Here is a 24,954-nt window from a genome sequence, read left to right as displayed (position 1 = left end):
AAAGGTCCCTTCCCTCAAGTTGGAGCCCAGGTTTATTGGTCCATATCCCATCATCAAAGTAATTAACCCTTCTTCTGTTCATCTCAAACTTCCTGATAATTTCAAAATTTCTAATTCTTTTCATGTTTCCCCCCTGAAACCTACAACACAGGTGCACCAACAATCCTTTCCTCCCCAGTATTGGTTGAGGGTCAGCCTGAATTCATTGTCCAAGAGCGAGCCTAGTGCGAGGTAAGCTTCAATATCTAGTTAAATGGAAGGGCTACGGCCCTCATCTCAAGACCGCACAGTACAAAATTAATTATTACTATGTGATAGCAAATTAACTAGGGCCTAGGGGCCCACCAGGTTTTTTCCCGGGACCCCGGCAGGCCAGTCCGACCCTGGACCTGATATGGCAATGAGAGCAGTGGCTTGTTGCATAGGAAAATCCCTTTAGGTGTTTACATGGTGCAAAAAGCTATATATGACTGGCCTGGTGGGCCTGTTCTCCAAAAAGCTCAATGAAGAAGGCCAGAGTGTGTTGGTGCCAGTGTACGGTCTGTGAGTAGGTGGTGCAGGAGGCCCTAGACCATCTGGATGCCCAATGCCATTGGTGCAAAAAAAAAAATGTTGACTGGTCCAGTTTTCATCCGTTGGGGGAGGTTCGATCCTGCTAGGGCAGAGATGCTAACCCACAGTTTTCAGAATGCCACCTTAGACAAAGAGGTTGCAGTGGTGGAGCTGGCAAACAGAGCTGAGGAGGAGCAAAAGCCTCAGTTAGTGAGGCAGTTAAGGTATAACCCAGAGTTTTACAGGCCAGATGTCTAGCAGGATGAAAACACAGGAACAGAGGAGGGTTGAACTGGGCCTAGAGATGGGGGGCAGGCTAGTGAGAGTTAGGAGGGTGGAAAGGCAGCAATAGCAGGGGACCTGAAGACACAGCAGGCAATGGGTGAGGTTGCTATCAGGGGGCCCAGATGGCCACTTGCCAACAAGAGGCTGGCTCCTCTTCCCCGTAAGACCTGATATATTTTCTAAATAGACTATAGCCCAGAAGCAGTTGTGGTTGACATCTGCAAGTACAAGAGGTCCTCTGCACTCAACCCATTATCAATATATTTAAGACAGAGACATTTTGTGCATACTGCTACTGAAAATTGCCTTACCCTTTAAACAAAACAGGGATTGTTTGTCCATATATTACAATATATTTAAGCTGGCCAACTACGTCAAAGTCATCCCATATTTGGCCAGTCCAACGCTCAATTTTCATCTGATTCATTAAGAATTCAATTGCTTAATTATATATTTTACAAAGGGACTAAGTTTTACCTGCAACACTAGCTGCTTTCAAAGTAAAACTCCCAAACTTGGCTGCCCTTTTATTAGACACCAGTGGGATCACCTGACTATAGCTGGGAAGGGTGAGAGCTACAACATGGAGCTGGTCACTGCTACCGTATAACTGTAACAAACAACGGAAAGTTGTGCTCACCACTAATTTTTAAAAACATTAGGCGGGGGTGTTATGAGGCTGTGACCACAAAATACATATAGACATTACAATACCACGAATGGGCTCTGACGAGTCGCAGGACCGCAGATGTGGCCCTGGATTGTACGAAAAATCAAATTTGACCGATTGATATCTGGCCGATTTTTGGCCTGATAACGATCAGGAGGCCCTATCGGGAGCCCACACACATGGGCAGATAAGATGACGATATCGGCAGCTTTAGTCTGCCCGTGTATGGCCACCTTTAGGAATACATGGGGATAAGAAGAATGAAAGTGTAGAATCTCCAGACAAATATTCCTTTCATGATGACTCTGCTGAAAAGGTGAGTGTATCTTCTATCTCCCAAGCAAAAAGATCAGAAACATGGCATTTCAATCCAACAGGATATATTGAGTTTAGCAAACCCATAAATTGATTTTAATAATAACTAGATGAAAGGGTCAATGATGCAAATGCACAGTTTAAGCAATAAAGGAAAGATACTTTAGTGAGCTTATAAAGAGTGTATGCTGGTAAAGAGGCAATACCATGCATAAATACCCCCAGAATTCATAGCAGGATAGTACAGTGGCAATTCCAAGTATAAATATCCCCAGAACTCGTATCAGGATGGTAGAGAGGCAATACCATGTATAATACCCCCACATTTCATTTGAGGATGACACAGAGGCAATTCCATATATAAAACACACCTGAGCTTACAGACATACGTAGAAGAATGGCATAGTGGTAATTTTATGTTTATTGCCTGCAGTTACACAAAGCAGCTGTGGGAACCAAGGCTTTGACTAAACTTATCAACCAGCCACAATTCAGAATAAAACAAAATCAGATGCACTGACTGACTGTATGGGAGGAAGAGAGGGTAGTGAGTAGTCTCAAGGCTGAGGCCTTTTCGGTAGATTAAATGATGGCTCCCTTGCTTCCTCTTTTTCTGCACAACCATATTGCAAGTTGCTCTCAGTGCTGCTGCTGGTTTCTTTCAGCCTATCACGGCTGTGTAGCAGAATAAGAAGGGAGGGAGGGAGGGCGAGCACCGGTAGAGCTGTGCCTGCTGTGCACATTTAACGGAACAATCGTGGTCTACCAGGAACTTTGAGTTAATCGACTGGCAGATCGCGGTCGACATATTGGGCACCCCTGCTTTGAAGCATTAAAATATGCTTTTCTGAAATTCAGGGTTTTGTTGCCCCGGTGTATATTTGTTTTTTGCACCAGACATTGAATGAGATCACATTATGGACACTATTGTTCAGGAGTTCAACCACTAGCGCATTTGCTATAGGTCTGAATCATTACAGATCACTAGATCCAGTATAGCATTTTTTATTGTTGGCTCTTTAACAGCCTGAGAAAATTAACATGGAAGTCGTTGCCCTTAACTTTTCACCTAGTTTATAAAAATCATTCTTAAGCACTTACTCACCTCCTCTTACTTTGTCATTGGTACCTATGAGTAACAAGACTGCTGGTTCTTCCCCAGTCCCACCCAATAATCTGTCCACTTGCTCCACCACATGCTGAACCCTAGCACCAGACAAGCAGCAGACCATTCACCAAGAAGGGTCTTTACAAAAGATTATCCTATCAATCTTTAAAATAAAACCTGCAATTCCTTCCTTGCACTCTCCCCACAGCCAGTATTAGAGACACTGCCTCCCAGGGTGCTCTGAGAGTCAGCCTGCTCCAGACACGACCAGTTCAGAGCTGTCCTCTCCAGCATCTTTACCCAAAATAACAAATTTGTTCCTTTGGACGAGCTGTGGACCAGCCCCCCTAACCTTCTGTCCCTACTTCCGCTCTTGACTGTCACAAACCTGCCTCCCTCATTGACTCCATTGCCCCTTCTCCACCCCCTACTACACTGGCCCCTGCCAGTGGTTGCTCTCTGAGCCTCCTTTTCTCCCCCATGTTTGCTGCTACCCTCAGTGCTGCAAGTCCCCCCTTATCAAGCTATCTATCTATCTATCTATCTAACAATATTTACCTTTCTGTCTATACCTCACAACAAGTAGTTTAATACTTTTTACTTCCAAAATAACTGGTACCCAACTTTTGCATTCATTTATACAGTAGTGTCAAGGCTGCTGGGAGCGCTCAGCAGCATGTCTTCTCCCGGCGGTGTAAAATCCAAGATGCCGGTGCCCATGCGTTCCACATGGGTATGCTGTGGCACCGCCGTGATGACCCTTCGCTGCCTGCCTTTGAACTCTTGCCTGTGACCTGACTACGACTCCTGATTAAACCTTTGGCTACCATGACTTGGACTTCTGCCTCTGGGCTTCCTCCTTGGTCCAGACTACTCCCTTTGGGAGATCCTAGGCCCCCTGACATTATAATTGGGCCATGGACCCCACTGAGGAAGTTACACCTGATGTCGGACGAGCGCTATGTGGATTGGCGTCCCGCATGGAAGATTATGAAACTCAGCAGTTCCGCATTGGGCAAGCACTTGATACACTCCTCTCCCGTGTGACTCCAGTGTCTCCTGTTGCTGGCAGTCCTCCCACAGCTATTGTCCCTCCTGCTGCTGTCTCTTCGGCTAGCGAGCCACACATTCCTCCTCCACCTCGTTACAATGGGGATCTGCAAGCCTGCAGAGTTTTGCTACACAGTGCCAGATCCAATTCGAGTTTCAACCTTCACAGTACCCCAGTGAATGTGCCAAGGTGGGGTATGTGATGTCTCATCTGGAGGACAAACCACTGAGTGGGCAACATCTCTCTGGGAGAAGAATTCTCCATTGACATTTGACATCAAAGCATTCCTCCAGGCTTTCCGTACTGTCTTTGATGCTCCAGGTCGAGTCACTAATGCTTCTTCTTGGCTCCTGCAACTCCGGCAGGGTAACCGCAGTGCCAGTGAGTACGCTATTGACTTTAGAACCTTAATGGCGGAGACCTCCTGGAATGATGAGGCATACAATGCTGTATTCTACCAAGGTCTATCAACCCAACTAAAAGATGATCTTGTCTCCAGGGAGCTTCCAGAACTGCTGGAGGATTTGATTGCTCTCACCATTAAAGTGGACACTCGTCTTAGAGAGCATCAAGTTGACAAAGAGCACAGTAAGAGATTCCAACCTATGCTGGCACCACTCTTTCAAAGCCCTCTGTTGCCTGCACCTTCCCAGCAGTCTTCCGTTACTCCTTTGGAGGAGAATATAAGTTGGAAGGTCCTGTCTCTCCGAGCAAGAAGGACTTCGAAGACGTTTGGCTGGTCTATGTCTGTACTGTGGTGGACAAGCTAACTTTGTCAATTCCTGTCCTGTGAAGCCTAAAGGTTCTATTCCCCAAGGTAGATCTAGGGTGACACACGTACTGTAGGTGGCATAGCTCCCAAGTCTCAGGAAGATTCTCACAAGTTTCTTCTGCAGATCCCTCTGGCCACTAAGACTATTTTCGGCTCTGTCTTCATCGATTCTGGGGCTGCTGTAAATTTCATGGATGCTTTCTTTGCCAAATATATGGATGTTCCCCTTTATCCATTGTCTACTCCCCTTCAGGTTATGGCTATTGACCATAGGCCACTAACGTCCGAGTTTATCTCCATGACGACAGGGGAATTGCCTGTGCAGGTTGGGACTTTACATAAAGAAAAGTTATCGTTCCTGATTATTTCCTGCCCTTCTGTTCCTGTTGTCTTGGGTCTACCCTGGCATCGCCTACATAACCCCACCATTGATTGGTCTTCTGGGCAGATCTCTCGTTGGAGTCCATTCTGTCAACAGCACTGTCTTCCTGCTAATCCTATCCAGTGGGTGAATATCTCTTTGACAGATCTGAAAACTCTACCATACTTCTACAAGAAATTCTCTGTCTTCTGTAAAAAGTCTGCAGAATTCCTCCCTCCTCATTACACATCATCCTCACTACAACTGCCCAGTCGATATTCTCCCTGGAACTATGCCTCCCAGAGGTCGCACCTATCCTCTCTCTCCTGCGGAGTCTGTGTCCCCGCATTGACTATCGGGGGCTTAATAAGATTACGGTTAAGAACCAATACCTCTTGCCTCTTATTGCCGAACTGTTTGACCAACTGAAAGGGGCTCAGATTTTCTCTAAGTTGGATCTACGTGGGGCATACAATCTCTCCGTGAAGGTGATGAATGGAAGATGGCATTCAACACTCGGGATGGGCATTATGAATACCTCGTAATGCCCTTCGGCCTCTGCAATGCCCCCGCCGTCTTCCAGGAATTGGTGAACGACATCTTCTGGGTTCTTTTGGGGAAATCTGTGGTTGTTTACCTAGATGACATCCTAATCTTCTCGAAGGACATAGAAAGTTATCGCTCCCAGGTGAAGGAGGTACTCTCTCGTCTGAGGAAGAACTCTCTCTTTGCCAAGCTGGAGAAATGTGTCTTCAAAGTGTCCAAGATCCCTTTTCTAGGTTACATGATCTCCCCAGAGGGTTTCGAGATGGATCCTGCCAAAGTATCCACAATTCAGGAGTGGCCTCTTCTGTTGAGTACTAAGGTGATTCAAAGATTCATTGGGCTCGCAAATTATTACGGACAATTTATTAAGGGGTTCTTCTCTCACATTGCGCCTATCCTTGCCCTCATCTGAAAAGGGGGTAAACCCAACTCATAGCCCCCCTCGGCTGTTGAAGCTTTTCAGTCCCTGAAGGATGCTTTCACCTCTGCCTCTGTCCTCCGACATCCAGATCCGGGGTTACCCTTTTTCATTGAGGTGGATGCTTCTGAAGTTGGAGCTGGCACTATCCTATCCCAAAGACATCCGGCTGATGGCAAACTACATCCTTGTGCTTATTTCTCCAAGAAGTTCTCTTCAGCAGAGCAGAATTATGATGTTGGGAATCGTGAACTCTTGGTAGTAAAGCTTGCTCTCGAGGAGTGGCGTCATCTTCTTGAAGGATCTCCGATCCCGGTCATCTATCTATACTGACCATAAAAATTTTGAATTCATCCAATCTCTCAAGAGGTTGAATCCCCGACAGGCAAGGTGGGCTCTCTTCTTTTCTCGCTTCAACTACGGTTTGACTTATCGCCCTGGCTCCAAGAATTGGAAAGCTGATGCTCTATCACGAAGCTTCACTCCGGTGGATCGTCTTCCTGGAAGGCAAGAACCAATTATTCCTTTTGCCAAAATTATTGCTTCTCTGTTCCCTCAATTTGCTGAACAAATCTTGGCTGGCCAGTCTTCCGCTCCTTCTGATACCCCCATTGGAATGGCGTTTGTACCCTCTGAGCTTCGCCTGCCTATCCTACAACAGACTCATTGTTCCAAGCAAGCTGGACATCCTGGTCCAGAAAAGACTCTTGAGCTACTACGACATCCTGTCTGGTGGCCGACTATCCGTAAAGATGTCAAAAACTTTGTTGCGGCGTGTACCGTTTGTGCCGCTTCCAAAGCTAGCCATACTCACCCTAGAGGGTTATTACAACCTCTACCCATCCCCTCTCATCTATGGACTCACTTAGCAATGGACTTCATTGTAGAGCTTCCTCCTTCTAGAGGGAATACTGTGATCTGGGTTGTTATTGACCGTTTCAGTAAGATGGCACATTTCATCCCATTGCGGAAACTTCCCTCGGAGGTGAAACTTTCACAGCTCTTCATCCAATTCATTTTCCGTTTGCATGGCTTCCCGGCGGAAATAATCTCTGACAGGGGTTCTCAATTTACGGCTAAATTCTGGCACTCCTTATGTAAAGACTTGGGTATCACTCTTCAGTTCTCCTCTGCCTACCATCCCCAAACCAATGGGGCAGTGGAGTGTGTGTGAATCAAGCTTTGGAGCAATTCTTGAGGAATCGTGTTTCTCTTTGTCAGGATGATTGGTATGATCTCCTCCCGGGGGCGGAATTTGGAAAAGAGTGCTCTTGTGCACAAGACTTCTGTGGATTGGAGACACAGGCCCTCTCTTCCATACAAAGTTGGTGACAAGGTATGGTTATCCACTAGAAACATTCGTTTGAAAGTGCCTTCTCCCAAGTTGGGCCCAAAATTTGTTGGTCCATTTTCCATTATGGAGATTATTAATCCTGTGGCCGTTAGACTTCAGCTTCCACCTGAGATGTGAATTCCCAATGTGTTTCATGTCTCTCTGGTGAAACCAGCAATTTCCAATCGCTTCTCTTCTAATCAGTCTTCCCCTTCAGCTATCTCTGTGGACGGCCAACAAGAGTACGAGGTGGAAAAGATCTTAGACTCCAGAATCTCCAGAGGTTCTCTCCAGTTCCTTATTAGTTAGAAGGGCTTTAGTCCCGAAGAATGCGCATGGGAAAAACACTCCGATGTCCATGCTCCTCACCTGGTGAAGTTATTTTACAAACAATTTCCCCAGAAGCCAAGACTCGGTGGTCCAGTGGCCCCCCCATGGGGGGGGTACTGTCAAGGCTGCCGGGAGTGCTCAGCGGCGTGTCTTCTCCCGGTGGAGAGACATGAGTATGCTACTCCACATGAGTATGCTACGCCGCAGGCATGATGACATCACCCCCGGCACCGAAATTTTAAATAAAAGGGCGCCCTGTATGCTGAAACCTTGCCCAAATATAGGTTTCTTTCTGCTAAAGTACCTGGGTGTTATTTTGCTATCTATTCTGCTGACCTCTGCCTGTTCTGGATTTTGACCCTTCGCTGCCTGCCTTGTGAACTGTTGCCTGTGACCTGACTATGAATCCTGATTAACCCTTTTGGCTACCACGACTTGAAGGTCTGCCCCTGGGCTTCCTCCTGGGTCTGGACCACCCCCTTTGGGAGCCGCTAGGCCCCCTGACAAGTAGATATACATATGAACATAGCACTCAACCATTTGGATCTGTCTTTTTTTTGTTGGTAATTTGTTTTATTAGATATTAACAAATAAAAGATAGAAGTGTACAACATAAGTAGATAAAGAAAGGAAATACTGTTAAGGAGAGTTCTTGTACAATATCTCAAGTATAGCAGAATTGGTAAAAAAACAACAAGCCTATGTTAACAGTGGCATAAATATACAGCTTTTTGAAATATCCTTACATGTTGTTTTTAAACTATGTGAAGATGAAATCTACATCTGTAAGAAATGATAAAAAAAGCAGAAGTGGAGACCCAGGGAGCAGTTGTATGTGACACGGAGGAGGCAGAACAACACTGAGAAGGAACCAGTCAACTGGGCAGAAAGACATTCCAATCCATTGGCACAAGATGGACAGAGGTAAGGAATAGAACAACTCAACATTTGCATTAGCCATACACATACAATAGTGGTCACTCTCTATCTATACCCTCTGTATCAGGATACATAAATACATATGAACATCTGTGTATTTACATTACATTCAGTGTAAAAATTTCATGATTTCAATATTATTTGTAAATGTCATTGCTACAGAAATCAGCATCTTTCTGTTTATTAGCTATTTCCTGCACTGCTTAACTGACTACAGAAACAATGTATCAGAATTCAGCTCTCCTCCAGCCAAGACCCCCCTGATTTCACAATGTCTTACATACTTCGCCTTCTTCATTGACTGTTTAATCATAAACTATGTTAGACACTGTTATTGTGAATATTTATTATTATACAGTTTTATTTTGTAGCTTGATTTAAGCGCTCATGATTCAGATTTTGGATATTGGAGACATTGGTTCCCTAGAATAAAGATGTGCGCTTGCGCACCATTCATCAGAAAAGGAAGGACATACACATACATGTTTAAAGAAAAAAAATCTTTAAAGGAGAACTAAAGCATAACTAAAGAAGTAGCTAGAAATGTTGTACATTATGTTTTGGGTTTCTGTACCAGCCCAAGGCAACCACAGCTGTTTAGCAGTAAAGATCTGTGTCTCTAAAGATGCCCCAGTAGCCAGGGGAGCCATCAGGGGGGGACAGGGGAAGAGTTATAGGGGGCCCGAGGGTAAGGGGGCCCGGCCACGCCATACTTACTTGATTAGTCGGGCCCCCCATCTTTGTGAGAGGTGCTGACTTTGGGAAGGCATGGATGTGTAAGGGGCCCTGGCCACCAATTTTCTTATAATGTGTGTGGGGGGGGGCTGGAAACAATTTTTTTTTCTCATGTGGTGTCCTAGCCACCAATATTTTTTAATGGGGGGCCCTGGCCACCAATATCTTTTTATTAACATGTGGGAACCCTAGCCACCAATTTTTTTTTGTTTTTTTACTGTGTGGTGGGGGGCGGACCTGTGTGTTGGGGAGGGCAGACCTGTAGGTGGGGCTTGCGGTGGGCACAGCCCAGGGGGCCCAGAAAATTTCGTCGTATGGGGCCCTGCGATTTCTGATGGCGGTCCTGCCAGTAGCTCCCCATCTTCTTTTCTGCTGATTCACTGCACATGCTCTGTGCTGCTGGTCACTTACTGAGCTTAGGGACCCACTCGCAAAAATAAACCCACAACAAAAATGGGCATGGTCAAAAATGTAACTTTCTGTCCCTTTTCCTATTTCAAAAATGTTGGGAGGTATGAAGTGTGTGGAAGAGGGAGTTACCAGTTATGTGAATGTCAACAAATACTTTAACAAAAAGGCACTTTTAAAACCTCTCCGCATAAAGCAGATGGGGGCATTACCAGAGCTTTAGAAAATATATAAATCAGAACTATGATTGTCTTTCATTCAGAACTAATGCGCGTAATTCATATTTGCTAAAAATATATTTTATTTCAAATACCCAGGGAAGCAGCAAAATGATTTTGATGAGATATATGAAAATTTCACTGGCACAATGGAACCAACTGAGTCTTCAAGGAAGAAAATGAAGGTTCCACAAGTACCCAAAGAAGAAAACCTCTCACCAAAATGTAATCTGTAACTCACTGTATGGACTCCTGCTTGCTTGCACAGTGTTGATGTATATAGAGCTCTTTACTTTGGCCACCCATTTGAGATTCAAATTATGTAGCATTCTACAACTTTAAGCTACAAATGGGAGTAATGTAATAAATGGTCTAGCATGTCTTCTTCTAAGAATGACCCAGTGAAATTTTGGACATCCATTGCTGCTGAAATATTGTTTTCTATTTATTTAGTGGATAAATATAAATGCAAATTCCCCCCAACTTCAGCTATATAGCAAATACCACTTATTAAAAAATATTAGGGTGGTTCTCATCTTTCTTGAGACAAGGAATAGTGATGAGTGAATCTGTGCCGTTTCGCTGAAAAATGAGTGAATTTACTGCGAAAAATGTGCGAAACGCATTGAAGTCAATGGCCATCAAAGTAATTTTGACACATGTCAATTTTGACCCGAGCCTCAATTTTTATACATGCGACTATTTGGTCCAAATGCATTAAAATCAATGTGCGTCTGAATAATTTTGATGGACGAAAATTATTTTATCAAAATTTGGAATTTTTGTGAAATTTTGCCGCAGTTTCGTGAATTACTTTGCTTGCTGCGAAAAGCAGAAATTCACCACAAATTAATGTATGGTGAATTTATTTGCCCATCACTAACAGAACAAAACACTAAACTGCAGGGGGTTTACAGATAATCACCATTGTAGTATCACTGGAACTAGAAGTCCAAGAAGGTTCCAGTGCAGAAATGTGCATTTGGACTCCTCCATGTGCCTTTACCATGCAATTCTTGTATTCTCTTGACGATAAACATATTTATTGATTATATGTTATTTAATAGCCAGAACCACAGCATTCTTCTCCCAGCAGAATCAATAAATAATCTGTCAATCCATGTCCTTTTCAGTTCTGAAGGCAAGTGAAATGTTGAGGAGACAGAGGAGACTCCTGATGGTTCTGGGGACCCTGCTGGTCATTGCCTTTACTTTCCTGATAATCCTGACCAGCCTCATGTTTATCTACTGTGAGTTTCACCCATACTGACAATGAGCTCTGTAATATGTAAATACATATTCTTCAAATACTGACTATGAAGGGATGAAATATGGGGGATGAAGGATGAGGCTGATCAACATTTTACTCAGATTGTTCCCACCTCATGTTTAGCTTCTTTGAGCCTAACCTAGAGGGATCAACGTGGGGGCATATTTATTAGATGTATTACCAAATTGTTCTTTTTAACAAGCAACACCAATGCATGTCACTTTTGTTAATCTGAACATGTGATTTGCGTTCCCCCATAGAAAATGATGATGATGGTGTTTGACGCCCAAAACCAACTGAAACATTTGATCAAATTTTCATAACTTTGGTAAATATGTCAGTAACTTAAACCATTTTGCAGTCAGGAAATTCTGAAGATTAAACTGCTGGGAACCCTTTTGGATTCCCCAGCTCCCATTTTTTATGTTTATTAAATCAGCCCCATGGTATAACACTTAAAGGAGTAGCGCAACTTTAAGTTAACTTTGGTATGTTATAGAATGGCTAATTCTAAGCAACTTTTCCATTAGTCTTCATTATTTCTTTTTTATAGTTTTTAATTATTTGCTGTCGTCTTCTGATACTTTCCAGCTTTCAAATGGTGGTCACCGACCCCATCTAAAAACAAATGGTCCGTAATGCTGCAAATGCATTGTTGTCGGAGTTCCATGACTTGTATAAAAACACTCGACCTTTGGCCTCATGTTTTTATATGGTCATGGAACTCCTCTGTAAATTATAATATCCTTATAATACACAAAAGCCATAAATATCTTGTAAATTGTATCCTTATAAACGGTGAGTTCTGATGTCATCAGTTATAAACGGTGAATTCTGTCATTTCTGTCACATGACTCACTGAAACTTGTGTATTATAATAATAAAGTACCCCCAGTTGCAAAATATGGGGATATTAGAAGTTACCTCAGAGTTCCATGACCTGTATAAAAACACTCGGCCTTCGGCCTCGTGTTTTTATATGGTCATGAAACTCCTCGGTAACATAATATCCTTATATTTTACAAGAGGGGGTACTTTATTCACTATATAATACACAAAAGCCATGAATATCCTGTAAAATATATCCTTATAAACGGTGAGTTCTGATGTCATCAGTTATAAACGGTGAGTTCTTATGTCATTTCTGTCACATGACTCACTGAAATTTGTGTATTATAATAAATAAAGTACCCCCAGTTGCAAAATATGAGGATATTAGAAGTTACCTCGGAGTTCCATGACCTGTATAAAAACACTCGGCCTTTGGCCTCGTGTTTTTATATGGTCATGAAACTCCTCGGTAACTTATAATATCCTTATATTTAACAAGAGGGGGTACTTTATTCACTATATATATATATATATATATATATATATATATATATATATATATATATATATATATATATATATATATATATATATATATATGTATATATATATATATATATATATATATATATATATATATATGAGTGTTTGATATTCAGGTATGGGATTTGTTATCCGGAAACCCATTATCAAGAAAGCTCTGAATTATGGAAAGGCCATCTCCCATAGACGCCATTTTATCCAAATAATCCACATTTTTAAAAATGATTTCCTTTTTCCCTGTAGTAACCAAACAAACCTTGTACTTGGTCCAAACAAAAATAGAATTAATCCTTATTGGAAGCAAAACCAGCCTATTTGGTTTATTTAATGTTTACATGGTTTTCTAGTAGACAAGGTATAAAATTATAGAAATAACCCTTATCCAGAAAGCCACAGGTTCCAAGCATTCTGGATAACAGGTCCCATACATGTATATATTAAAAAAATTAAATATCTTGATATGAGAAATTTTAATTCCACTTTACTCCTTGCAGATAAGGAAAAAAATGACCTTCTAACCCAAATAGCAACCATAAACCAAACAATTGGTAAGTGTTATGTTTTGGGTAGCCGAGGATGAGTAGAGTATAACAGTGCTTTATTAGCAGAGTCATGCAGGTATAAACAACAGTAACTTTCACTTTTAAGCTGTCAGGAAGTATGCACAGTATAAGTCTGGGCACAGTGACATCTACAGGCCATTTGTATAAACACCACAGTTAGCATTTCCCTTTTGTTTTACTTTAGTATTCTGTTGGTGCACTAGAGCAGATCCGTGAGCAGCACAATAGCTTCAAGATGTGGGTATCATAGAAACGAACACAGAATTGGACAGACATCAACCTGGCTTTTGTCAAAAATCCCATATTTCAAGTTCAGGGTTGATGAAGACTGACCACAAAACATCCCCATTTATTATACATTTACATATATTCTTACACCTTTTAGACATAAAATATTTGTTAATTATATTATCTCTCCTCTCCTGGCTGGCAGACATTACTCACATAATATTTAGACAAGATAACAAAGCATCAGGGTCTGATGGAATACACCCCTGGGTTCTTCAGAGAGCTTGGTTTAGTTTCAGCAAAAGCATTATTTTTAATCTTCTTACACCTTCTTCTGTCTAGAATGGCTTCCGCTACCTGGCAAAGAGCCGAACAAGAGAAAGAGACAGAACTGAAAGTAAATCATTGATTGTTATAGATAGGGTCACACAGGAAGCTAAAAATAAATGACTCAACACAGAGTCTATCATGGGAGGCAAAAATTTACAACGTTGATGAGAAGATCAGATAAAATGTTCCCAGAGACCCAGCTATAACATCCATTATTGGAAACTCAGAAAGCTCCGAATTACACGAAAGCCATCTCCCATAGGTGCAAATTCATTAAGACTCATAGTTGCGCCAGCGTCCGATTCGCCGCACTTCGCCAGGCGTATTTTCGCCAGCGCTACACAAATTCACTAAAATCCGAAGTTGCGCTCAGGGGAAGCATAAGGTTGAGAAGTTGCACTAGCGTTAATTCGCCATGCAAAGCGAAGTTACGGTAGCGATGCTTAATTTGTATACGGCGCCAAATTGAAGTTACAATGGAGGTATACTGTATGTAGCAGCACTACACAAGCCTGGGAAACCTTCAAAACAGCAAATAAAATTTTTATTTTGCCCTACACATGTGCCCACTGTATAGTTAAGGTGCCATGAGTTATAAAATGTAGGGGGGAAGGAGGGGAGCCCCAAATAATTTTTCGATCTTTTTCAGCCTATCACCCATAAAAAATGAAAAACCGCCAGCGTTTTTTGGGACTTAGAAACATTTTTTTACTTTTTTTGAAGCAATCCCTATCTACTCTATTGCACTTCGCCTGGTCTGAGGTGGCAAAGGAAGTCTGGCATAAAAGGTAGCGTTCAGAAAAATGCGCGCGTCAATGAATTTGCGTAGTTACGTCCCTTGCGCAAATTCGCCAGTCGTAAGGGTGCGAAGTAACACTAGCGAATTTACGCCAGTGTCAGTTAGTGAATCGGTGATTTAACGAAAATGCGCTATGCCAACGAATTAACGCTAGTGTTAGGTGCTTTGTCCTTTAGTGAATTTGCCACATGGACTCCCTTTTAACCAAATAAATAGATTTTTTTTAAAAAAAAATGGTTTCCTTTTTCTCTATGATGAGAAAGCAATACCTTGTACTGGGTCCCAACTAAGATATAATTAATCCTTATTGGAAAAGGATGTGAAAAACAATCCTATTGGGTTTTATTGATTTTTAAATTATTTTTAGTGGACTTATTGAGATCCAAATTACAGATAGATCCCCATATCTCAAGCATTCTGGTTAACAGGTCCCAACACCAATGGGGCCTCAAAAGTCCAGGATCTGTTTTAAAGATAAGAATTCTGGACAACATGTATAACTATAAATATGCTCCTATACATATTAAGGTTCATTAAACTTTCATTGGTAATTCTATTGCTCTCTTTTACTTTGCAGATGAGCAGAAATACAACCTTCTAACACAAATCACAACCATAAACCAGACACTGGGTAAGCAATTGTCTTTTTTTCTGTTTGATTAAGGAAAGTAAAGAGATCTTTTATGAATCTTGCTGCTACATTCTATTGAGGAATATGGCATTTTAAGGGATATAAATTCTCTCCATTTCATTCTCTGGCACTTTAGTATACGTAAACCAAACGGACCATATTATTGTTAGGTGATTCCATTCATATCTCTTTTCAGACTCTTGTATATCAGAGACTAAGAAAATTATAAAGCATAAAACCTTACAGACATTACAAAAAGGTATCTGCCATCATCATTTCATTTATTTATATAGCATCGTCTTACAATAATTTAACAAAAAAAGTTTATACAATAAAAATGGTACAGAAACTGGATTATAGATGGTAGGAGAACTGGACAAGTCAAGTGTTATCTATTTTGTTTATAAGAAGAAATGAGCAAGGTTGTGAGCAGGTACAGAAGTGGGTGGAGTATGTGATGGGGACACAGCTGTCAGGTTTGAACACAGGTGGGTAACTGTCAGGTTGGAGCCTAATGTAATAATACACACGTTTTCCTCCTCCTCTGGCGTACCCCACTTCTGAATTTCCATTTCCATCATTGTGCTTGGCGTGAATTTAAAATATTAAAAGGCACCACATTCTATTCTCCCTGCCTAACGTAGGCCTATTGTACATAATTCCTGGGTGTGCTTCTAGTCTGCTTCTCTGTTCCTTCACCTCTACCTGTACTTGACCACCCCTGTATTGCTGCCTGAACTGACCTTTGCCTGTATTTGACTATTTTCCGGATCCTGACATTGTGCTGCATTTATTGATTGGTTTGACCCCAGCCTCTAAACTTGACTACGCTACTGCACCATGTGACTTTGACCCCGGCCTGTTCTATAACTACTGGCTGAAATTAGGCTTCAATGAGACATGGCTTGATGAAGGATTATAAAGGCCACTAACTGATAAATTACAAACTCATGATGTTAATGAGATGGGTGGTGGTGGTAATTGGGCAGAAGGTAGAGGAAACTGTATTACTTTCATGATAATAGAGCAATCAGCTCAAAAAGCTCTGGCTGCTCACTGGAATAAAGCAATAATGGTTAAATGCATAGTCCAAGGTTTGATACCAGGTAGGTCCTGACAACAGTAGGGGGATTAGATGCGGAAAAATTGGTTTTAGAGGAGAAAATAAGTACAGTTTTTTTAGATATTGAGAAAACCTAATAGTGGCAGAAAACATGAACCTGAAGTGGAAGAAAACATGAACCTGAAGTGGAAGAAGTCAGGATCAGTTTCTCCACTGGCATTGAGCTGATAGAAACCATCGATCCTCTTCTGCAATGCTTTAAAAATGGCGGTGCCCATGATTCACATGAGCTGTGTTGCAGCACTGTGGCGTGTCATTCAACATGGTTTGGATGGCAAATTAGAAATAAAAGACTCTGCATTCCTGGTTTCAATGCCCGTATATAGGTTCTACTCCTGATCTCTTCTTGGGTGCTCTTAAATTCTATTTTGTCTGATTCCTGAATTTAGACCTCTTGCCTTACTCCTGAATTCACTGATTGCTGCCTGCCCATGACTCTTTGGCTGGAAATCAATCCTGAGCTGTTGGTACCGTGAACTGGACTTTGCCTGTTGAATCTGCATAGCAGCTTCCTCTGTGGTCCTACTGCCAATTATGTGGTTTAACTGGACATCTGTGACAGATGCTGGAATGATGTCTTTAACAGTAGATTATACAAGGTCCCTGGAGTTCCCCTTTTTTTCAGACTCGTAAACTCGTTCTCCCCCGAGTGTAAAAACCATGCAGTTTCAGAAATAAGCACATAGCAAAAAGAATATGAGGGTGTAGTATGTTGTGTATCTTACTGACCTATTTTTTCTATTTCCAAATGTCACTGTCCAGCAATCTTCTGGAAACCACAAATGAAGTGCTCTAAAGTCACAACAAGCTGCTGTGTAGCAATGGCGGAAATTGAAAAAGTCTATATGGCACAGATAAGATAGTGGATAACGTATAACACTATTATATTCTACAGAGCTTATCTGCTGTGTAACCTGAGCCTTTTCTCATTTGAATGGCTGCCCCCATTGCTACACAGCAGCTTGTTTATATAAACTATAGTAGTGTTTCTGAAACAAACACATCAGTTTTACCAGTGCAGGGCAACACTGTATTAAATTTTTATTACTCTAAAACACTTTAATTTTTTCATGTTACTGTTCTTTTAAGTTCACCACGTGTAATGTCTCAGGTAATTTGTGAGAATTTGCTTTCTGCTGTTATAAAACATAATAGAGTGTAGAATAGTGTAAAAACCTTTATTACCTAAAAATCAATTAAAATTACACTCATAATTGTGATGTATAGAATGGCATATTGAGTCCCCCTCTCCAGAGGGGTTGAGTTTCACATTGCCCTTTATATGCCTTCACCATATGTACAGTAGTCTTGAGAGATCCACTACAGACACTTTTATCAGTTCATTTAAACACAGGTGTCCATTCAGGATATAAACAGCACCGACCATAAAACCAACTCCTGCTCAACTATAAAAAATGCTGGTGCATAATATGAAATAATAACTCTCTAACAAATACAATGAGTACCCAAAGTGTCACATGAATACTCATTTATTACGGCTAGTGATGGGCGAATAAATTCGCTAGACACGAATTTGCTGAGAATTTCCGCATTTGCAGCAAGTGACTGCGAAAACTGCGAAACTGCGGCAACAATTCATCGGCAAACATCCAGCACGTCAAAAAATAATTGGCGCGTCAGAATTGTCGCTTACATCAAGTCTCATTGACTTTAATGCACTTGTACCAATGCATTGTCGCACGGATGAAAATTGACGCTCATGTCAAAATTGACATGTGTCTAAATTATTTTGACGCCCGTTGACTTCAATGCGTTTCGTAAATTTTTGGCCATGGCACAGATTTGCCCATCACTAATTATGACCTTTATATTTGTGTAATCGTTATCTCCGATTCAGTTGTGCAGACCCAAACTTTGTCTTCCCTTTCAGAGAGACCTCAGTGTGAATCTAACTGGAGAGCATTTGATGGAAGCTGTTATTATATTGTTACAACTAAGAAGAACTGGGAGGATGCTCAGGCCACTTGTAAAGCAATGAACAGTGATCTGGTTATTATCACCAGTGAGAAGGAACAGGTGAGACACTTATTGCACATATAACACAACTGATCTATTCACTATAGACTTCTCATTATATGATAATGAGGTAGGGTTGTCACCTTTCAATCAGATGAGTCCGGACGGGGGGGGGGGGTGGTTTGTGACATCACAGGGACATGGGCAGTGTTGTCATAGTATATAGCAGTCAATTTGGCGAGGCAGGCAATGATGTCAGTGGCGAGGTTATGACATGGAGATGGGCGATTGACAAGAGTCCTGTCCAGACTTCCATATTTGGAAAATCAGACAGGAAGTTTTGACCCAGATAGCCCTTCTGAAAACCGGGATGTCCAGGTCAAAACTGGACAGGTGACAACCCTATTGTGAAGATATCTAGGTGTTATCTGGACCTTCTGTAATTGGTCTCTTTGCACCTTCCTTCAGTCTGCTAAAAATAACATTAAATAAACCCAATACAATTGTTTTGCCACCAGTATTGATATATGCATCTCAATTACCCTCAAGTACAGTTAAAGGATCTGTTATCCGAAAACTCATTAAACAGAACGCTCCAACATACTGAAAAACTGCCTCTCTAGACTCCACTTTATCCAAATAATCCAAATTTCAAAAATGATTTCTATTTTCTCTGTCATAATAAAAATAATATAGGTGATGGCTTGCCTGTTATTATGAGCTTTCTGGATTATGGCTTTAAAATGAATTTGAATATAAATTGCAATAAAATTGACCTCATCAATGCTGAAAGCTACTACTCCAAAAAAAAAACATTTACTGTAAGTCCCTGTATATTGCACTACAGGTATGGGGATCTATGATGCATAATACTTGGGGCTTTCTGTAATTTGGATCACCATACCCATCACCTGTTAAAAATCATTTAAACATTAAATAACCCCAATAAGATTGGTTTGCCACCAACATGTACTGCAATTTACTGTACTAGTTAGTATCACTTACTAGCTACTGTCTTATAATTATAGAGAATTTTTTTTTTAAATTGAAATTAAAATGCACTCCACGGGAGATGGCCTTCTGAACTTTCTGGATGATGAGTTTCTTGATAAGTTATCCCATACTTGTACTACCAGCCCTATATTATTTACACATATAGGAACAATATGGAACCAGTTTCATCCTTATTTCTTTGCTAGTAGTGATCGGCAGGCACAAATTCGCGGCGAATTCCTTTGATTCGCCGCTGGCAAATAAATTCTGGAAACCGCAGCGAAAATTCGCCGGCGTCAAAAAAAAAAATGGAAGCCAGTGCAATTTCATCAAAAACGGACTCCGACGTCAAAAATTAGACACCGGCACCATTTCGCAAATTTTTTGCAGTTTCGCAAATTTTGCGGGTACACAAATTTTTTGGCAAAATGCCCCAAATTCACCCATCACTATTTACTAGAGTTCATTAGATTCCTAAAGCCAGCACAATGCCCACCTTCTATGGCATGTTTATGTTTATGAAATTCAGTTACCAGGGACCACTTGAGTTTTCAAGTTCAGAACCCCACGGACAAAGGAATCTCAGGATTTTTATAGACTTGCACATGGAATCGTATAACACAAATGCGTTCAGGAGTAAAAGGAAGTTACCCATGGGAGAGCATAGCGATATTGCTCCACAGCACAGAAAAAAAAGAAATGCTCTTAGAGCCAAAAAGTGGTTCTGACTCAAGGCCACAGTACTAGAATTTTATGGAAACAAAATGTGGAAAAACACTGGTAGAGTGCCATTAGCCATTTAGGGGGCCTTCTCTCTCAATTATGCCTTCTCCTTCTATCTCTGCAATGTCTAGCATACAGTCCTAAATTACCATGAGCTTTATGAATAATTTCCCAAATTAATCCGTCTGTCCCAGGTTTGAGTCCTCACTGTAATGGAAGCAGGGTTCTTTTAAACTACTACTCTTTGAATAGAACTCACCTATGTAGCCCCTGAATTTTACACACTGATTCACTATTCTGGGCAACAATGTCACCAGAGACCTAGCCACTCTAACACTAGTCATTGAAGCCCAAACTGTTCCGCTAAATAGCCATGAGCTACTGCTCGTTAAATAGCTCTGAGCTTAACTTCATTTCCTAGATAGACCTATAGCAGGAGATGACTGACCACTCACTAGATCCTGCACTTGTCTAGGGATCCACTCTTGGCTCCTCTTCCTTTGGCAGGGAGTCCCAGACAGAAAAACCCTCTAACAGCATGGCTCCCAACATATATATAACTGCCACCTTGTGGCTAAACAAGGAAACCCTCAAGGTCTGATTTGAGGAAGAGAAGCCTTTCTCTTTAAAGGGATCCTGTCATCGGAAAACATGTTTTTTTTTTTAAAACGCATCAGTTAATAGTGCTACTCTTACAGAATTCTCCACTGAAATCCATTTCTCAAAAGAGAATACAGGTTTTTTTATATTCAATTTTGAAATCTGACATGGGGCTAGACATTTTGTGAATTTCCCAGCTGCCCCCAGTCATGTATCTTGTGCCTGCACTTTAGGAGAGAACTGCTTTCTGGCAGGCTGCTGTTTTTCCTTCTCAATGTAACTGAATGTGTCTCAGTGGGACATGAGTTTTTACTTTTGAGTGTTGTTCTTAGATCTACCAGGCAGCTGTTATCTTGTGTCAGGGAGCTGTTATCTGGTTACCTTCCCATTATTCTTTTGTTTGGCTGCTGGAGCAGCACTATTAACTGATTCATTTTGAAAAAAAATGTTTTTCCCATGACAGTATCCCTTTAAAGGAGAAGGAAAGGTTAAAACTAAGTAAGCATTATCAGAAAGGTCCATCTAAATATACCAGTAAACCCCCCAAAGTAATGCTGCTCTGAGCCCCCTGTCAAAAGGAACACTGCATTTCTTTCCTTCTATTGTGTACACATGGGCTTCTGTATCAGACTTCCTGCCTTCAGCTTAAACCTCATTGCCCTGGGCATGAGCATGCTCAGTTTGCTCCTCTCCACCCTTCTCTGCTGTAATCTGAGCCCAGAGCAGGGAGAGACTCAGGCAGGAAGTGATGTCACACCATGTTAATACTGCAGCTCCTATCCTAAACAAACAGAGAGTTTCTAGAGCTATTTACTCAGGTATGGTAAAACATTCTACAAAATAAATATAGCATTCTAGATTGCACTATTGCAGCTAATCTATTGGCAATAAAATGCCTCCGTAGCTTTCCTTCTCCTTTAACTAAGGAGCCCTGTAGTGGCCAAACTGCAGGGGATTACACAATAAAAGGGAAAGCTATTTAGCAATACCCTACAATAGTAAAAAATAAGACTTTCCCATACATAGCTGTTATTATGAAATTATTAACTACTAGGGCAAGATTCCAAAATATTTAAGGTTAAGGAAAGGTCCTCTGTGCATGTACACATGATATGTAATGCATTTGGACAAAAAAGTCGCCATAAGAAAAAACGCCCATTGACTTTAATGCATTTGGACAAAAAAATCACTGTCACAAAAAAAGTTGCCACAAGAAAAAATGACCATTGACTTTAATGCATTTGGAGCGAGAAAAATTGTTGCACGTGTAAAAAAAATTGTCACGTGTTGATGCCCATTCACTTCAATTCCTTTGGTGGATTTTTTCGCAATCGCAAATGTTTTTGCTGTTCCGCGACAGATTCGCTCATCGCTATAGGTGATACAGAAAAGCCAATATCGTCTCAAAATCTCCACATCTCCTGTTCCAGCATACCCTTTAGACTCCGTCAGCTTGTACATTTGTTTTCAAAAATGTATCGGAATTAAATTCAAGGTACACCTCTCTATATTAAAAGTAACACATGGAATACTGATAACCCTGGGTTTAATACTATACAAAGTTTGTGCAGCTTCCTGACAAAACAGTCTATATATATATGACAGTGGAATAACTGACATAATCCATAATGTCAGCCAATTAAATTCTTTTTTTTATACTAGTATAATAGAGTCACCATGATTTCAGCACTTGGTTATGGGGGTTCACTTGTTTGCAAATATTCAGTTGCCAGTTGCTCTGCTTTATCAACTGATTAATTTGCCCGAGGCCTTCTAATAGTCTTATTATTCACTTAATTATCATTTTACCAGTTCAGGATTGTTGGCTACCATTTATATTATCACAATCTGATGGAAGTTTTGGTGTGTGTGGCATATGTTCATATGTAGTACAGCTGTGTCTTTCCACTATCTTGTAATGAGATGTTTCTTCTTCTTCCCCAGAACTTCATTGAAAGAATTACTGATGACTCAAAGTTTTGGATAGGCCTCACAAGGGATCATAATGTGTGGAGATGGCAGGATGGAACAATCCTTGTTCGATCAGAGGGGTAAGATTCTGTTCCTGGCCCTCAGAAAAATGCTTCAAGACCCTCCAGTCAACTCTTGCCCTCCCCATCTTGTCCAACCATCCACAAGCCACCACTGACCCCACCCCTACAGGCAGCGGGAAGGGATATGAAAGAGGGTAAAAACTGAATGGATGTCAGACAAATGGGAAGGGGGTTATTGTGTATATAAAAGGCCTCTGAGTTCTGTTTATGCCATTGCTTGATTCAAAAGTGGCAGGGCAGGGGGGCTCGTTGGTGTCCCCCCCTCCAGTCCCTACATTGCATGTTATTCAGACATGTTAGTTATGGAGCGGAAGGAGGCGCAGCGGGCCCTGTACTGAGCTGCATGTTTAGATGCTACTCTCTGCACAGAGCCCCAGATTTTTAATATTGTGCACCATGCAGTAAGCAACAGCCCTGGGGGGGGGGGCACAAGTGTGAACCCTGGGATTGTAAATTATCCCTTAGATACAGCATTTTTAATTATCGCAAGTCCTGGTATGGGCTGATTTTTTTTTTCTATATTTATCTGCACTCTGTTAGACTTTACTGTAATGGGTATAACAAGACTCATAACACCAATTCTTTGTGCAGCTCTCAAACCTGCAGTTCCCAATTTAACTCAGTTTGCAATTCTTCTGCAGATTTTGGTACACGGGTGAGCCAAATAATGAAGCAGGAATCGAAAACTGTGTCAGCACGTGGATAGACAAAAAGTGGAATGATATTTTTTGCACTAATCAGTATAAAGCCATCTGCGAGGAAAAAATACTAAGCTGTATATAGTTATGGAGGTGTAAATATTGTTTTTTTTGAGCATCTTATTACAATATCAATATCTGGAAGAAATATAAATAAAATGTAAATCTCTTAAATACAATATATGTATATATCCAATAACTACTAATAAGAAATAAATAATTGATGCTACAGCAGACTTTATCTGGATCCGAGGATAATAAGATTAAGGAACCTTGCTGTAGTCCTTTCATGCTTACAATTAGTTGTTGTAAATTATATTTCTGGCTAATTTTGGCTTGGGCGAGTTTGACCCATTTAGTTTTGCCAAAAATTTGCTGCCGGCGAAATGTCGTCAACGGCAATGAAAGTCTTTTTTTTTTTTTACGCACAACGCCATACAAGTCTATGGCCGTCATTTCCGAGGCAAAACACGGCGAAAAAATGTGCCCATCCCTAGTGGCTATGTATTATGTAACTAGTCACTCCTGCATTTTTCTACACTGAAGGAACAGCAAAACAAACTGTATGAACTGTAAAAAATGTCCAGTTGTCACTCTTTGCATATTTGTGTATTTGGTTGTCATGTGTCTGCGGTTTGGGATGATTCCTGAACTATTTGGGTCCCAGATTAATTACAAAGTACATGTTGTCAATCTCTAAGTTTCTGTGCAGCAGTACAATGCGCTTCAGTAAATAGAGCTGTCAGATGTACCAACAAATGTACATTATTTACTGACACTTCAAATCTTTGTCTCTTTGAACACAGAATCTAGGAACTTGGCAGGCAATGGGCTACATACAGAAGGGCATTTTGGGAAATGGAATTATAATCATTTAGTACTTTCTGGATAGCAAGTTTTTGGTTATTAAATCTTGCAGTATGGTGGCTCACTGGGAAGCACCGGTGCCTTACAGCACTGGGGTTCTGAGTTGGATTCCAGCCAAGGTGTTATCTGCAAGAGGTTTGTATGTTGATAAAATTGGCCCTACTGTGGGTAGGCAGTGAATGATGTATAATGTGTCAGCACTGTATAAATACAAGCAAAAAATGCAGCTGTACATATAGGTTGAGTGACTGATGTGGTTAGGGAGATATGCAATATTCTTTATTTAATATTAAGAGGAAGTATAAAAAGATAAAAAGCAATGAGGGAAAGCAGAAGTGGAGACCCAGGGAGCAGTTGTATGTGACACGGAGGAGGCAGAACAACACTGAGAAGGAACCAGTCAACTGGGCAGAAAGACATTCCAATCCATTGGCACAAGATGGACAGAGGTAAGGAATAGAACAACTCATTTACATTAGTCATACACTTGTGTTGGTGGTCACTTTCCTCTTACACTTTCACTGGGCTGTTTGTTTCAGTGATGTCTACTTCATCTGCTGGTCTGACTACAGAAATAGTGTATCTGAAATACTCTTTCCTCCAGCCAAGTCCCCCCACTCCCATAATGTCTCACATGCTCCTCCTTCACAGGACTGTTAGTCACAAAATGTATGCTAGGCATG

The 24,954-nt window shown here is 41.2% G+C and overlaps 1 protein-coding gene across 1 annotated transcript; it reads left to right on the top strand.

The window, feature by feature from the left end:
• LOC121401622 (hepatic lectin-like) lies at positions 1-23,543 on the top strand. The gene is made up of 10 exons (XM_041587175.1): positions 1-231; positions 8,512-8,665; positions 10,141-10,266; positions 11,175-11,291; positions 13,180-13,233; positions 15,183-15,236; positions 15,433-15,495; positions 18,251-18,396; positions 22,597-22,703; positions 23,348-23,543. Exons 2-10 carry the CDS (start codon positions 8,656-8,658, stop codon positions 23,487-23,489), a joined length of 819 nt encoding a protein of 272 aa, XP_041443109.1. The 5' UTR covers positions 1-231; positions 8,512-8,655; the 3' UTR covers positions 23,490-23,543.
• The last annotated feature ends 1,411 nt before the right edge of the window (positions 23,544-24,954 follow it).

The sequence above is a fragment of the Xenopus laevis genome, chromosome 3L (genome assembly GCF_017654675.1).
Source record: "Xenopus laevis strain J_2021 chromosome 3L, Xenopus_laevis_v10.1, whole genome shotgun sequence".
Taxonomy (NCBI): domain Eukaryota; kingdom Metazoa; phylum Chordata; class Amphibia; order Anura; family Pipidae; genus Xenopus; species Xenopus laevis.
The sequence above is the reverse complement of the archived record's forward strand: the minus strand, read 5'-3'. Positions and strand labels throughout refer to the sequence as shown.

Coding starts and splice junctions, on each gene's coding strand:
- LOC121401622 (XM_041587175.1), top strand. Junction 11,292..13,179: donor CAGCCTCATGTTTATCTACT/GTGAGTTTCACC, acceptor TACTCCTTGCAG/ATAAGGAAAAAAATGACCTT. Junction 13,234..15,182: donor AACCATAAACCAAACAATTG/GTAAGTGTTATG, acceptor TTTACTTTGCAG/ATGAGCAGAAATACAACCTT.